This window comes from Salarias fasciatus, chromosome 12, assembly GCF_902148845.1.
Source record: "Salarias fasciatus chromosome 12, fSalaFa1.1, whole genome shotgun sequence".
Taxonomy (NCBI): Eukaryota; Metazoa; Chordata; class Actinopteri; order Blenniiformes; family Blenniidae; genus Salarias; species Salarias fasciatus.
In genome coordinates, this window is record NC_043756.1 from 7191710 (window position 1) to 7205587 (window position 13878).

The 13878-nt window shown below is 40.7% G+C and overlaps 1 protein-coding gene across 9 annotated transcripts in view; it reads right to left on the reverse strand.

Annotated features, from left to right (window-relative positions):
- pbx3b (pre-B-cell leukemia homeobox 3b) overlaps window positions 1–8601 on the reverse strand; it is a 55166-nt gene extending 46565 nt beyond the window's left edge. For 5 of the 9 annotated variants that reach the window (XM_030105555.1, XM_030105553.1, XM_030105550.1 and 2 more), the window contains exons 1-2: window positions 7061–8601; window positions 6399–6472 (exon numbers count right to left, since the gene is read on the reverse strand). In XM_030105555.1, coding sequence (XP_029961415.1) covers window positions 6399–6472; window positions 7061–7308 — 322 coding nt within the window. In that variant the 5' untranslated portion in view covers window positions 7309–8601. Of the gene's footprint in view, window positions 1–6398; window positions 6479–7060 lie in introns of all 9 variants that reach the window. The other 4 variants (XM_030105549.1, XM_030105554.1, XM_030105551.1 and 1 more) reach the window with 1 other exon arrangement.
- Between the last annotated feature and the right edge of the window lie 5277 nt (window positions 8602–13878).

A 13878-nucleotide genomic window follows, 5' to 3' on the forward strand; every position in this document is an offset into this window, starting at 1 on the left:
GCTGTGTTTCAGAGCAAGAGGCCTTTATCCCTGGGGCTCTGACACCAATTAAGCCATTTCACCGAGAGACGAAAACAGGGCCCGCCGTTTCACTGTAACATGAGCCAGCACCTAGCTGCTGGCCCCTCGCCATCTTTCCATGACTTCAGACATAAAAATGAACTTCAAGGACTTAAGAAAACAAGAAGAAGAAAAAAAAATAATAATAACAAGTTTGCCCAACAAAAACTTAACTGACCACTGACAAGACGTGCAGAAAGGTGAACGTTTGTCCAGCTTCTCCCTCCTCTGCTCCACTAGCACAGTTCTTTAATTCTTATTTCAGGGAGCATCAAAACAGCGTAATGAAAACGCCACGGCTGATAGCAGAAAATGCTCAGGCTGCACTTTCTTTCACGTTTTTTTTTTTTTTTCCTCCTCTGTGTTGCCTTTTAGCAGGCAGCAGAGTACAGCTTGTCTTAGGGCTACAGCAGAATAATGCAAGGTTTGTTATGAATTAAATATTAGAAATCTTAACACAGCAGCCAATAAGAATTATTTGCCTTATTAAAGCAGCAGAAGACGCTGATTAAAATTTCATTGCATTGCAGTCTTTTTCCCATTTCTGCCTTCAATATATCATTCTAATGTATGAAACGTGGAACAATGGCATCTGGAACAATGGGAAGAAGGGCTTCATTTTCAAGCTTGCAAATGAGAAGAAAGACAGCACAGATTCACTTTTTGGGTGTTTTCTTTTTCTTTTTTTTTTCCTTTGGAGGGGGAATGTTGTGTAAGGAAAAGAAAGGTGACATTTATGCATCGCGCTGCTTTTGTCAAGCAACAAGCCACCGACTGCTACCGTGTCAAAATATTACAAATGAGATTTAAAAGATGTACATTTACTGACTGCTGTGCGGCTTCAGCTGCAGAATACCGTCACCTGTTGGAGTAACACCTACACACACCACACACACACACACACACACACACACACACACAGAAAACGTATTTAAAAAAAAACAGACAGCTTGTCTGTCACAAAGATTAAACCCAGTAAATGTTTCTCGTGAGCAAAGGAGCAGCGTTTTCAGCTTTCTTGCTCTCACAAATGACGGGTCGTTTAGTTGTCCACATGTAATGTGTACAGAGTAAATGAACATCATGGTGTCTATTGTCCCACGAGGAAAACTCTTCCCTGAAACACTAGAGCTAATGAAATAGGGACCTATAAATAGCGGAGTCATTACAGAGAGAGGACTTGCTTTGCACCAGTCTTTCACTCTAACCCTTTTTACAGTAATAACCAGCTCCATGGCATTACAGGGACTCGCCCATCGACACGGTAATGAACATCCCGGCAGAGGAGAGTCAGGGAAAAGTTCAGGTTCAAAAAAAGAGAGCAAGAAAAAAAATACTCCTTTTTTTTTAGTGAATGGTAAACAAATATAAGTCCAGATTGAGAGCTGAAGGAATAACAATTCAAACATTTTATTAATAAACTCGTTAAAAACTAAACAAAGAAAATTATGCATTTACATAATTTAGACAAATTAGGAGTTTTGAATACATTTTTCAACTTTACACGTTTTATTAACACATTTTCACGGCTTTGATTTGTACAAAAAAAAAAACTCAGTTTGAAATTTCTATTGCTGTCAATGGCTATTTCAAAGCGTTTTCAATGTGTCTGGCAGGTTAAAGATTTTTGTCTTTCCCAGTTTTGAGAGTCGTCCAGCTTCAGTGACGGATGAAAAACAAATTCCTCTCCACCTCACCCCGACGAGAGACCGTGTATCATTCACATCTGTTTACTCTGCTCGCGCCAAGTATTTCCTTTAAATCAACACAAAGGTGCAATCTATTCCTACAGGGCGTCATGATTTGATCCACTCTCCCCATGTCTGCCTCAGGTTTATACTTTTACATTTAGCAACAAACAGATGCTACAAAAAAAAAAAAAAAAAAGCAAAAGGGGCATGTAGAGAGTCTCCAACAGGCACGCTCCTACTGCTGTAAACTAATTTCAATCAATCCTTCCTTTTTGCATCCAAAGCAGCCTCTGCTGGCTGCCACCGCCTGAAGATAACTATTTCACCACCTCTGTCATGCCTAATTAACAACTCAGATGTACAATTCAGAAATTTCGCAATTAACCTACTAAAATATTGTTGGAGGATGCTAATTGTTATGCCAGTTGCCATAAAGGCTCATTTGCATAACGTATGTGCAAAAAACAATTATGAGCTGTTGATCGCGCAGGAGCCCGCAGAAAAACGCTGGGAGCAACGGAGGGGGAAGAGAGGGAGACGTGTGCAAGATGGGTGCTCGCGTGTGCAGATGGAGGGACAGCACTGGATCATCGTGCAAAAAAAAAAAAAAAAAAAAGAAAAAAAAAACACAACACCCTGATTTAAGGAGCCGTACGTGCAGATACCAGCCAGCGCCGCTGCAGAGGCATCTATCTCCACACACACAAACGCATTTACCCCTCTAAATGAAACTGATATGTACACTCCTGTTTTTTTTTTTTCCTGTCCTCTTTGTCTGCCTCTCCTTCTTTTCATCTTTGCTGATGGGGAAATGGAAGGTATTTGGGAGCTACTTAGATAATAGGCACATCTTCGCCGGTCCCCCCTGTGCTTTGGAGGAGGAAGCAGTAGTGGCCCTGCCATTGAGCCAGTCAGGAACCCAGCTGTGCACGAGCCATTCGGCACAACACTATCTAGTCACTGCAGCCGCATCGCTGGGGCTCTCTGAGACAAAAAGCAGCCAAAGTCAATTGTCTCTGCTGCTGAATAGCTCTCTGTTCTCTGTCATGCATTTACTGGAGCTTTTTTCAGGATGAAGGAAACCCACAAGGTAGAAAAGGAGACAAAAAGAATATAGAGCGAAAATAAAAGACATTTTAACTCTGCTTTGTGACATTTTTTTTATTTATTATTATTATTATTGTTATTTCATCTGCGATGATAATACCAACATTAATGGCATAATATTAATACAAGTTATTATTATCGTTTTATTTGGAATAAATTGGTATTAATAACAATAACCCAATAGGAAAGGGAAGGCTCATTAACTTTGTCAGGGAACATTGAAATTAATGTTCCCTGTAGATTTCAAAAATGCTTACCTCCTCAGTCCTAACTTTATTTACTCCAGGTAATGCTTTTAGTCTGCCTTGCATGTGGTTAATTACAGGCTCATCCCGAACCGTATTTAGTTAACACAGATTTTCTTAGCAGAGCGCCACGCACACCACAGACAAACCGATGAGCAGGAACGGAATCACAGGCTAAATCAAGTCTGTGCAACAAAACGGCGATATTGGCTGGACCTGTGAGCACAGTCCCTCCCTAATCCACTGCTTTCAGCACTGGATCGCAGCATTTATCAGCCTGAATCTGCCACATTCTCTCCCTGCCTGCCTGCCTCCCTCCCTCCTCCACCTCTACAGACCCCCCCCCCCCCACACCGTTTCTGAACCTGATGAGTCAAAGGTCACGAAAACAACAAGTCAATACGCAGCCAAAAGAAGCGCCATGCAGCTGAGAGAGCTGTGGAGAGGGCTAAGCCTCTCTGTAGCACTCCATGATTTAGCCTGTAATAGTTTTCTGTAATCTCTTTCTATTGATTAAACCTCACATCAAAGAGGAGTCTTGCAACAGAACCTCTCTTTTCCTGGTCAGAAATACCATATGGAGGTAATCTTTCACCTTTGTTATTCTTGCCGCTCCCGCTGCTGCCGCTGAGAGCGTCTCTTCCAAGCGTGAGAGCAAGACAAGGGAGTAGCCAGCAGGATAAAACAAACCCAGCACAGAGGAGTAACTGCAAAACTCATCCAAATCGCAGGCAATTTTCACTCAATGCACTTATTGTCTCCCCGTGCTGCCTATGGGGAAAAGCGTACAATGTGAATGTACCTACTGTCCCGAGACAGTTTGGAGCAAAACACGGCAGAATCTTATTTTCCAATTTTGGCATTTGTTAAAAAAAAAAAAAAAAAAAAAAAATCATACACTGAAGGACAAAGAAGAACACTTTCCAACCGAATCTCACATTTACCTTATCTAAATGCAAAACCAAGGAAATTTGGGGGTAGGAAAAAAAAAATCCTCCTGCTAAAAACACTCAATTTAGTGACAGGCAAATGACTTCATGCTGCCACTTAATCTCATTTCTTGCATAATGCTCTCTAATTAGCATATCAAAGTGAATTAATACTTCTAGGGCATTAGCAATGCAGAAATATGCCGAGGCTCTACAATAACAGTTAGAAGAGTGTCATAAACTTCTAAACACCCTGAAAAGTCTTCAAAATATCTTCACATTACTGAGAAACGCAGCTTTTCACTTCTCTTTAACAAAAAAAAAAAAAAACACACACAAAAAAAAACTACAAAATCAAAACGAAGATCGTTGCTTTTAAGTTTCCTCGAAGAAAGCCTCCCGAAGTACACCGCTGATATTAGGGCCGCTTTTAAAATTGTACATAAAACTTATTAGTCGGTTCCCCAGTTAAAAGGCAGCAGTGCCATGTGCCATGTGAGCAGACATAAAAGGGCCAAGGAAGCCCGGTGAATGATGCTGCAGGAGCCAGTGAAAGGCTCACTGTGTGCCGGAAAACAGGCCGGTCAACAAGGCCACCAGACCAGCTGAGCTCTGTCAATGGCTAAGAGGGGGAGTCTGTGACTCCAAACCACAGGTTAACCATGCACACACACACACACACATGCACACACACACACACACACACACGCTTGTTCTCCCTATCCTCTCTCTCATGTCTGTCTCACACACACGCCTTCCCAGGCACATACACTCTATCTTTCTGGCAAAGGTACATGTAGATGTTTTTTTTGTTTTTTTTTAGTTATTTTCATGTAATTATTTTACGCTGCTTCAAGCTGATTATTTCAACTTCATCAGTTAAATTCACAACAATAACATTTAAACTAGCTCTGTTATAGACTTCCAATGAAATAACGGTAAAATGACCGTTTAAAGCAGATTTCAGAGTAATTGCAGAATTGTTATAATATTTTAATAACTCACTGGGATGGAAACAAAACCATTTGTCAATTTTGTTCAACCAGCACCGACAGATGCAGTCGTTCAGATTTACAAATACATTTTTTTTCTTAAAAAATCTGCATCTATTTTGACGTCTGATCTGATTTTCTGACACTGTCACCTGTAATGTGCAAACTCAACTGAACAGAAGCACAGAGGGATCACCTCGGCAGCTCTGTGCAGCCTCAGCCTGCCCCTGTGGACGCAACCTGTGTTGAGGAAGTTCATAAACTTTTATGATCTCCTTCGCACTAATTTCCCTATAAACGGCACAAAGGTCACAAATCTGACAAGCCATCCTGTTTTCAAATTTTGTATTCTTTCTGTTTTTAATTCAAAGTATTAACATGACTAGAAAATACTCAGTGATATATAGTAGGTTAAGAATTTATGGCTTTTGTTTGAAGCTCTATATTTATGGTTACTAAAAGTGAACGAGTAGAAATAAGTGTTTATCGACTAAATCAATGAAATGCAAATGTGTTTTAAAACCCATCATGACTTCGGGTAAAAACATAAAGGTTTCAGTTTACTATGAATCCAGTACAGTAGAGATGAAGTGGAAACAAGTCAGTCTAGACAAAAACTACGCTGTGACAAAATTTGAGCTGTAAATATGGAAATTCTGTGTAATCTCAGCTTTCACTAATTTCAGTGTGTGTGTGTGTGTGTGTGTGTGTGTGTATACACATGTTCAAACTTCTCCACTGTTTTTTTAAATGCAACTAGCATGTTTTTTTTAAACAGAATTTTCAAATATAAATTTTCAATAAGCCGATTCTGCTTTGCACTTTATACCAGAATTCACTACATTCAAAGGAAATGTGTGTGTGTGAGTGTGTGTGTGTGTGTGTGTGTGTGTGTGTGTGTGTGCATGCAGCTGCAGTCAAAAAACTAGTCTAAAGCAAAGCCTCTTTATGTGCTGAAAGCGTGCTAATTGTTGTCAGGTTTTCAAAGCATGAATTCTGTGTGATCTTCGCTATGTAGAACATATGTTCCGGGATTTCCCCGTCCTGCTCGGTGCCAGGCTGCTGAGAGTGAGAACTGGAGCGCACTTTCTGCTCATTTCCAAGCAACCAGTGCTGGAAAAGACACTCCAGCCGAAACAAGAGCATCCTCTGAGGAGGGGAAAAAAACAAATACCTGATGTACTGTGACAACAGCCCTGTGTCTGCATGGCACAGTGACATATTTAAAAAAAAGGTGATTGATTAATTTGGGCAGAGGTTCCCTGTCACCTGGATGCAGCCTGCCATCAGATCACTGGGAGGTGTTGTACTGATTCCCCATTACTTTTTGAATTCATCAACACTAAAATGTATTGGCATAAAGATCTTTCTTACCTGTCTTTTCTTTGATTTCACAGAGAACGCTGAAGAGTGCTGGTTTCATTCTGTGACAGTTCAGTCCATGTTTCCTGTTTCAGTATAAGACAAAATAAAATATTGAAATAAGTTCACTGATAAGTCACATTCTAAACATAAGTAAGCTAATTATTTTAAGAGCTAAGTATAGTTATTGCTGTGCCATGCCTCACAATGTTTCAACCATGCGTCTGTCAAAAGTTATTTTCTACAACACAATGTAATAATTGTATAGTTGAATGAAGAGGAGCAGTTCATTAAAGGAAACTAATCATAATCCTCACACATAATGTCACTTTTTCATTTCAAGAGCTAGCTGGGAATCATTGCAATTTGTAATCACCAAAGTTTTGCAGACTTGTGAAGATTTATAAAGGACATGATGTGTGCACAAAAAAACTTTCCTGGACATGACAAGCTCCACTCAGGCTGTTTAAATACAATGTTCCTTAAGTGACAACTTTTTTTATGTGTTAAAGCATTGTGAGGCAATAAATACAGCAGGATGTAAGATTACCATTAAAGCCACTCTCGTCTATTGTTATGCACTGGGGGCTAAATTAAGTTAAACGGGCCACATCAGAATGATGCGTTCAGCGCTTCGGACGAGCCAAGTTAATAAAACATATAAATCAACCAACTTTGCTTGCGCCTCGTCCAGACTTTGGTCAGTTATGGTCATTATTTGATGCAGAATGTCACCAATGTCTTGTTTTCTTCCGTCTCCGTCTGTCCCATCGTGTCCATGCGGAGGCGGCAGTGCCATGCCTCCCTGTACCGAGTGGCCGGCCAGACTCACGCCGCCGATCGACTGCATGATCCGGGCTTGATCGTCCATGGTAGCCGCTAAAGAGTCTGTGCACTGAGCCACACAAATTGAAAAACTCATATACGAAATGGGCTAAAACATGTGCTGCAGACGAGGGGTATTCACGTTTGGGGTATTTCACAGCGAAATCGCGCACGCACGGCTTCTTTTTCTTTTTCTTTTTTTTTTGTTATTTTTTTTCCTAAATAAAGGCTATAAGCAGTGATGTTTTGGCGTAAATCTTGTGTCCAAGTTCTTGCGATCCTCTCGCTGTTTTTACGCGTGATCCAAAGTGCCAAAACGCGTGGCTGTGTTTGTAGAAAAACGCATAAATCTTCTTTTTTTTTCTTCGTCTTCTTATTCTTCTTCTCCTTCTTCTTAAAACTTGTTTGTCAAAATTGAAGTTCCATCGTATCCCGCACGAGTCCTCATACCAATCTGTCTATTTATTCTCTGGGAATTGACGGCTGGTGTGGACAGAAACGCTCCTTGGTGATCTCTCATTTATTAGCGCTCTTCGTGGGATTCCCGGCGCATTTCCTCCAGAAAATGTCCAAATCCTCGCCTCGGAGCAGCCGTAGCAAAAAATAAAAATATCCAACGTGGAAAGGTGTAAACAAATAAAAAAAAAAACAATCTTAGGCTTGCAGGTGTTGCCAACTATAAATGTGCAGAAATGATTCCCGCGACAAGTGAAAGCATTTTTTAAAAAAAATACACAATCTGTAGCATAAGGTGTCCAAATGTGACTATAGAAAAATATGAAATGTACAAAAAAGTTGGGAGATATGTTTTAGAAAAAAAAAAACAACACGCAACAGCGAGGAGAAATTAATTAGGATACAACGCTGTATAAAGGCGATGCGCAAAAAATATCTTGCCCTGCTGAAATTTATGAGCTCCAGCCTCTGCCTGTGTGTGTTTTATGTTGTTTGATGGCAGCGGGAGTGAGCGATTGACAGTGTGCCAATGCCACTCACTCAGTGCAGACGTGTCAGAGCAGGGAACAGGGCAGGAAAAAAAAAACCTGGAAAAAAAAATACAAAATACGAAATGAAAATGCACGCTCCGCCCTGCAGAGGAGGGGTCTATATTCTTGTCACTTCTCGCCTGAACACCGAAAAACAAAATGTTAAGAGCTAGTACTTAGGATGGTGATTATAATGATGAAAGCGCGGCAGAGTCCCCCTCTCTCTCCCTCTCTCTCTCTCTCTCTCCCTCTCGTGCAGCGGCTGCAGCAGGGTATCCTCGTTTCCTCACGCGCGCGCGGGCAGCTATGTGCATATTCTCTAGCAATAATAAAAATTCAGCCCTGCAACAACACAGGCGAGCACATAATGAGAGTTTTTATACAGTTTGATGTAGAACTGCATAGTCCCCTGGACGCCTTGGTTCAAGCCAGGCGAGCGGTAGACATGTTTATATTATTGGAAAGTGGAGCGCGTGGACCAATCCGGGGCCAGAGTGACGAAGACTGACGACCCGCCTGTCCTATTACTGGCAGATGCATGATGGCGAGAGCCCACCCACTCCATCCCTCCATCTTCGCACCGCTCGTACAAAAGGATGGGAACTTCTGATTGGTCGTTGCCACGAGTGACACCCAGTGCACGAGCAGGCGGCGCTGCTCGCTGCTCCTCCGCAGTTGCTATGGCAGCAGACAAGTTGTTGAGCTGGGATGCATGGCAGCAAATGTACACCTCTACAATGAGCATCTTGTCCACAAAAGGACAAAAAAAAAAAGGCCAATTGAATTGTATTTCATTTTTTTTAAAGGTGGTTTTATGATTATTATACTAGAATAAAGAATTAAACACAAGTGTTGAGTACTTATCTACAGTAAAGTACCACAAATACTACAATAGATCGGCCTCCCTGCTGAACTTTTGACAAGAAAAAAATACGACAGCCCTGGAATTAAGCCAAAAGTTGGCATAAATAGAATCTGAAAGCAACCTCGGCCTCATATCCACGAGTGTTTTCTTTATGACATTATTTTCTCCAGGAGCCAAAATAATCACTGTGGGTGTCATTCCTCAAGAAACTAAGCATCAAGAGAATCAATAAATGACTCCTAACTAGTTTCAAGTTTACCACTGAGCCCTAATATCCATTTAAGCTAAAATACAGCGAAAAAAAGGAGTCAAATTCAGTTTATTGCACTTGAAGAAAAGTGTAATGGTCAGCAATATCCTTGGAAAATCCAGCTGGTATCTGTCTGCAGCACTTTCCCCTTCTTTGTTTTTAATATGAGTTTCGTTTCTCCTCTTTTGAAGCTGTACGCTGATGAGTCGACCAGAGATCAGAGGCCAGACTGACTTCATTCTCACGGAGCACTTTTCTTGCTGGAGGAACTGAATCTGCTGGTGCAGAAATAACTTCTTTTTGCAGGCATCACAGTCAGTGGAAACTTATTTATGTCTTTAGGAGAGCCAATGTCTGATAGTACTTTAGTCCAGCCTTGAATGACCAGTTCAGATATTATTATTATTATTATTATTATTATTATTATTAAAATCTTTGCATATAGTGCATGAAAACATGAAAATTAGGATGAAAAATGAAAAGCATCCGAACTTATGATAGAGTCCTGAAGTTTAATGTGTTACATCATTTGAAAGAGCATCTCTCCCACTGATGTGTTTGATTTTATTTCTCTGCGTTAATTTGTTTTGCCTCTAATGGGAGAAATGAACTTGTGCAACTCCGACTTATTAATATAAACAGAAAAACATCATCCATGCATCCATCTTCGACACCGGTTCATCCAGCTCAGCGCTGCAGACATCAGTTCCACACACGTTGTTGAACTGTGGAAGGAAACCGGAGTACCCACAGAACAGGGAGAACATGCAAACTCAGCACAGAAGTGCCAGTGAGCACAGACAGGTATCATGTTGATGATTGTAGATGTAATCTCATTCTCACACGTTATCTGTTCGCTCCGTGAAGCAAATTAAAGTGCTTCTTTTACTGTCCTGAGCTGAAATAGTCAGTGATCTGCTGAAATATTGTGTTCTTCAGGGTCAGAACAAAGCAGCGAAGTCTCAGGAAATGATTCATCTTCATGAGTCAGAACTGAGTGATGAGATTAATCTTCAAAGAAAGGAAGCAACTTTTGCAAAAAAGAAATTAATTTGAAGCCGTGATACAGTGAGTCATTACTTATAATAACTGTTGAGCTTTTGATTATCTTAGCGGATTTGGGAGAGGACATCACCCTGCTGTTACCTGTCTGGCTTTCAATTTGCTGTCCAGGAACTGGGAGAAGATGAGACGAAGATGTCCAAAAATTAAATGAGAATATCATAAAGCAATTACAGGCTATTTTATTTGGTATGAGATTAAATCAAAAATATATCAATATAAAAAGAATTGCTATTAAAAGAAGCCCTAAACCTGACATATTAAATCAGAAGACATCTTGAAATTTACTTGAATTAATTCAGTTAAACAATTAAAACCTTTAACATGTGAAACAGCAGCGATCGTCTTCGGCGGCTCGGTTGTGCTCATTCTTCTGACCTTGAAGTATCAGAGCAACACACTCTTGAGTTTAGTGAATGGGAGTCCCAGGACTACTGCATTTATCATTGAAATACTGAGCTGTCAAGTCACACTACATACCTGTCAAGAAGGGCTCAAAGGTACAGCTCCGGCTCCTCTCCTCTGTTGCAGTGCATGATTCTTCATTGCATTGCATAGCAGACCTATTCACCGTTGTTTTCAGCCATATGTCAACATAATTCATTTCCGCATGTGACAGCTCCTTACAGTAAGACTCGGCGGGACTACTCGTTCACAAAACCGTGTTTACGTTACCAAGGAGTTGTCGCTAACCACTACTGAGGAGAGAAACGTCTTGAAATGGATGCGTTTGGGTTTAGTCAAAAGACTTTGTAACCTGACAAGTTGTTTCAACAATTGTTGTACATTAGGTTAAAGAAAAAAAAAAATCACAATATTTATTCCGAATGAGTGAAGCTCGGCGTGGAAATAAGCACCTATGAGTGCAGAGACAACACTTTGTCATCATGCTTCTCATTGTGACATCTGAAAAGACCCACAGGTGCTGTAGAAAGTGACTGTGTTGTCATATTTCATTTAGGCATCCTTCTGCAAAGCCGTAATTGCCTAATTAGCTTGTTAATTAGGAGATTAGCATTTACTGATAGAGTGGCTTGCTCTGTTGTGATGAGAGTAATACAGATCAAGTGAGAAGTTATGGGTGCATGAGTTCACAATTTCGCCGTCCACAAAAGGGGGTCACAAATCATTAAAAGATTTGTGAAATTGCTGCGTGTATTACATCTGAAGATGATGTTTGTCTTTTCACCGTGCTTCCTTCTATCAAATCCGGCGTGGAGGACGGTGGAAGAATGTGGACGGCAGCCGGATGCCTCCTGGTCTGAGTGTCGCCTGCGCCGTCCCCCTGTTGCTCGGGGAGATCGGAGGAAATGACCGCACAGACGGTGCCAGAGACATTACTAACCCAATTATGAACGGTCTTTCATCTGGTTTGGATACTTTATTTTATTTATTTCCTGATATTTGTCGCTGCTGTGCGCGCACTTCGTCTTCATTACGGCGGCGCATGTGAAAGCAGAGAGAAACAGTATAAATATGAGTTCAGTCTGCTTCCTGGTCTCATGCTGTAAACTAATAGTCAAGAAACGATGCCTATAAACATTCCAATATACGAGTGGAAGAGGTTATTACAGCCTTATTTTTCCAGTGAATTAAAGATATATTTACATCTTTAATTCACCAGAAAAATACCACAGTAAAGAAGCACTCTAGAATTAGTAATGTCTGAACAAATAATATAAAAACTACACACACCAAAAGTACAAATGATGTCACATTATGTCATGGTGTAGTGATTCGCTTCAAGAAGGGTCCCAGGTTCGAGTCCAGCTTGGGGTTGGCGTCCCATCTATGCAGAGTTTGCATGTTTCCTCCCACAGTCCAAAAACATGAATTTGAGACTTATTGATCATAGGCATTTTCCACTGCAGTTGTTCATTTTTTTGCAGTAAAGAGTAGTTTATTTCTAATCGCTTTTTTATATTTTTAATAGAAAAACAGCAAATATTACAGCCACTCTGCGTGTTCTGACTTCTTTTCAAAGTATGAAAGTAAATACGCTGTGTAAATTCAATATTTATTCTCAAAAAGCATGAGAATTTTAATAACGTGCAGGTAAGTAAAAACTGTACTTGAGTAAATCTACTTTGTTACATCCCACTACAGACTCCCCATTTATTAGAAAGGTAGAAAATCTTCCAGGAAGCATTGTTTCAGCTAATGAGTGTTGTTAACTCCCCTCGTGGTTATTAAATCATTTCAATTGTTAATGTGGGAGGTAAACTAATAAACCGTTAACAATATTAAATGGGCAATTACAGAGCTGATACATCTCAGATGTATTTGTGAAACGGGAAAAAAAATTTGTCCGGCGAATTTATAGTTTGCTGCTCGTGGCTTGTGAGAACCTCGCTGATGAACATACAGAAGAAGTGGTTTCAAATCTCTGAGCGGCTCCCCTCTAAATGCCCTTAATCAGCACACACCACACCTACTTTAACATCTACTGCTCCACTGGAGCCGCTCAGTGTCCCACTGTGGCCAAACTGGGAAGCTCACTCGTATATAAAGCCGCACAAAAACAAAGTGTGATGTTCTCTTTAAAAAAAAAAAAAAAAAAAAAAAAAAAAAAGGAGGGGGAGGGGGGTAAAGTTTTATTCCCATGCGTGTTATATCTGAGGAATCTGTTTCTTTAGGAAGTCAAGACAGATGTGGGAGATCAGAAGCAGGCACTAATCGGAGGGGGGGTTGAGGGGTACACAGCCACGCTGCTCTCCACTATCAATCATACTGTACTTGTCCTCCCTCGACTCTCTCGCCGTTACTGTCTCCACTGAATGCGCTTCTCTCTTTGCTTAAAATTATTACACAGGCCATAAACCCGGAGAGGTGAGTGTCCTCTTAATGTGGGTACATGTAGTGGTTGCAGTAACCTTTAAGATTGGCCGGTGTGTGGTGGCGGCTTGGACACGGGCCATATATTCTGGTCAATACCAAAGACACGGATTGACTTGAGGAGGCATTTTAAGGCCTTACGTTTTAATTGTCATTGAGGCGGCGGCCCAAATTGATTCCTGGGTAGCGAAATAAAATCAGACCTTCAATCGCAGCGCTTTCATTGCCAAATTTACATCATTTTGACGCCTTTCTAGAACTTTTTATGTGACAAAAAAAGGCTGGAAGAAATCAGTGGCAGAAAGGATGTCTGGAGGGCTCCGCTCTGCCTCCTGCCAATGTGACACTGATGTGGATCAGCTGCGGCGAAATTGATGGATAGATATAAACATTTTCATGCACACCATAAATATCAATTTAGGTGTGCGCCATTAAATCGTTAACTCTTAATTTCCTCGCAGCATAAGGTGCTTCGTTCCCAATTTTTTTAAATTTCAGCTCAACTGTGAACATTCTGTGAATGTGAAATCTCCATCCGACTGCAGCCGCCCGTCCACCACCACTGACAGTAGGACTTTATTTCATTTCCTTTATCTCCTTCATATATTTAATTATAAAGATTAAAACATTAAATTTTTACAACTTTTTTCTCCTTTCAACATCAATTTG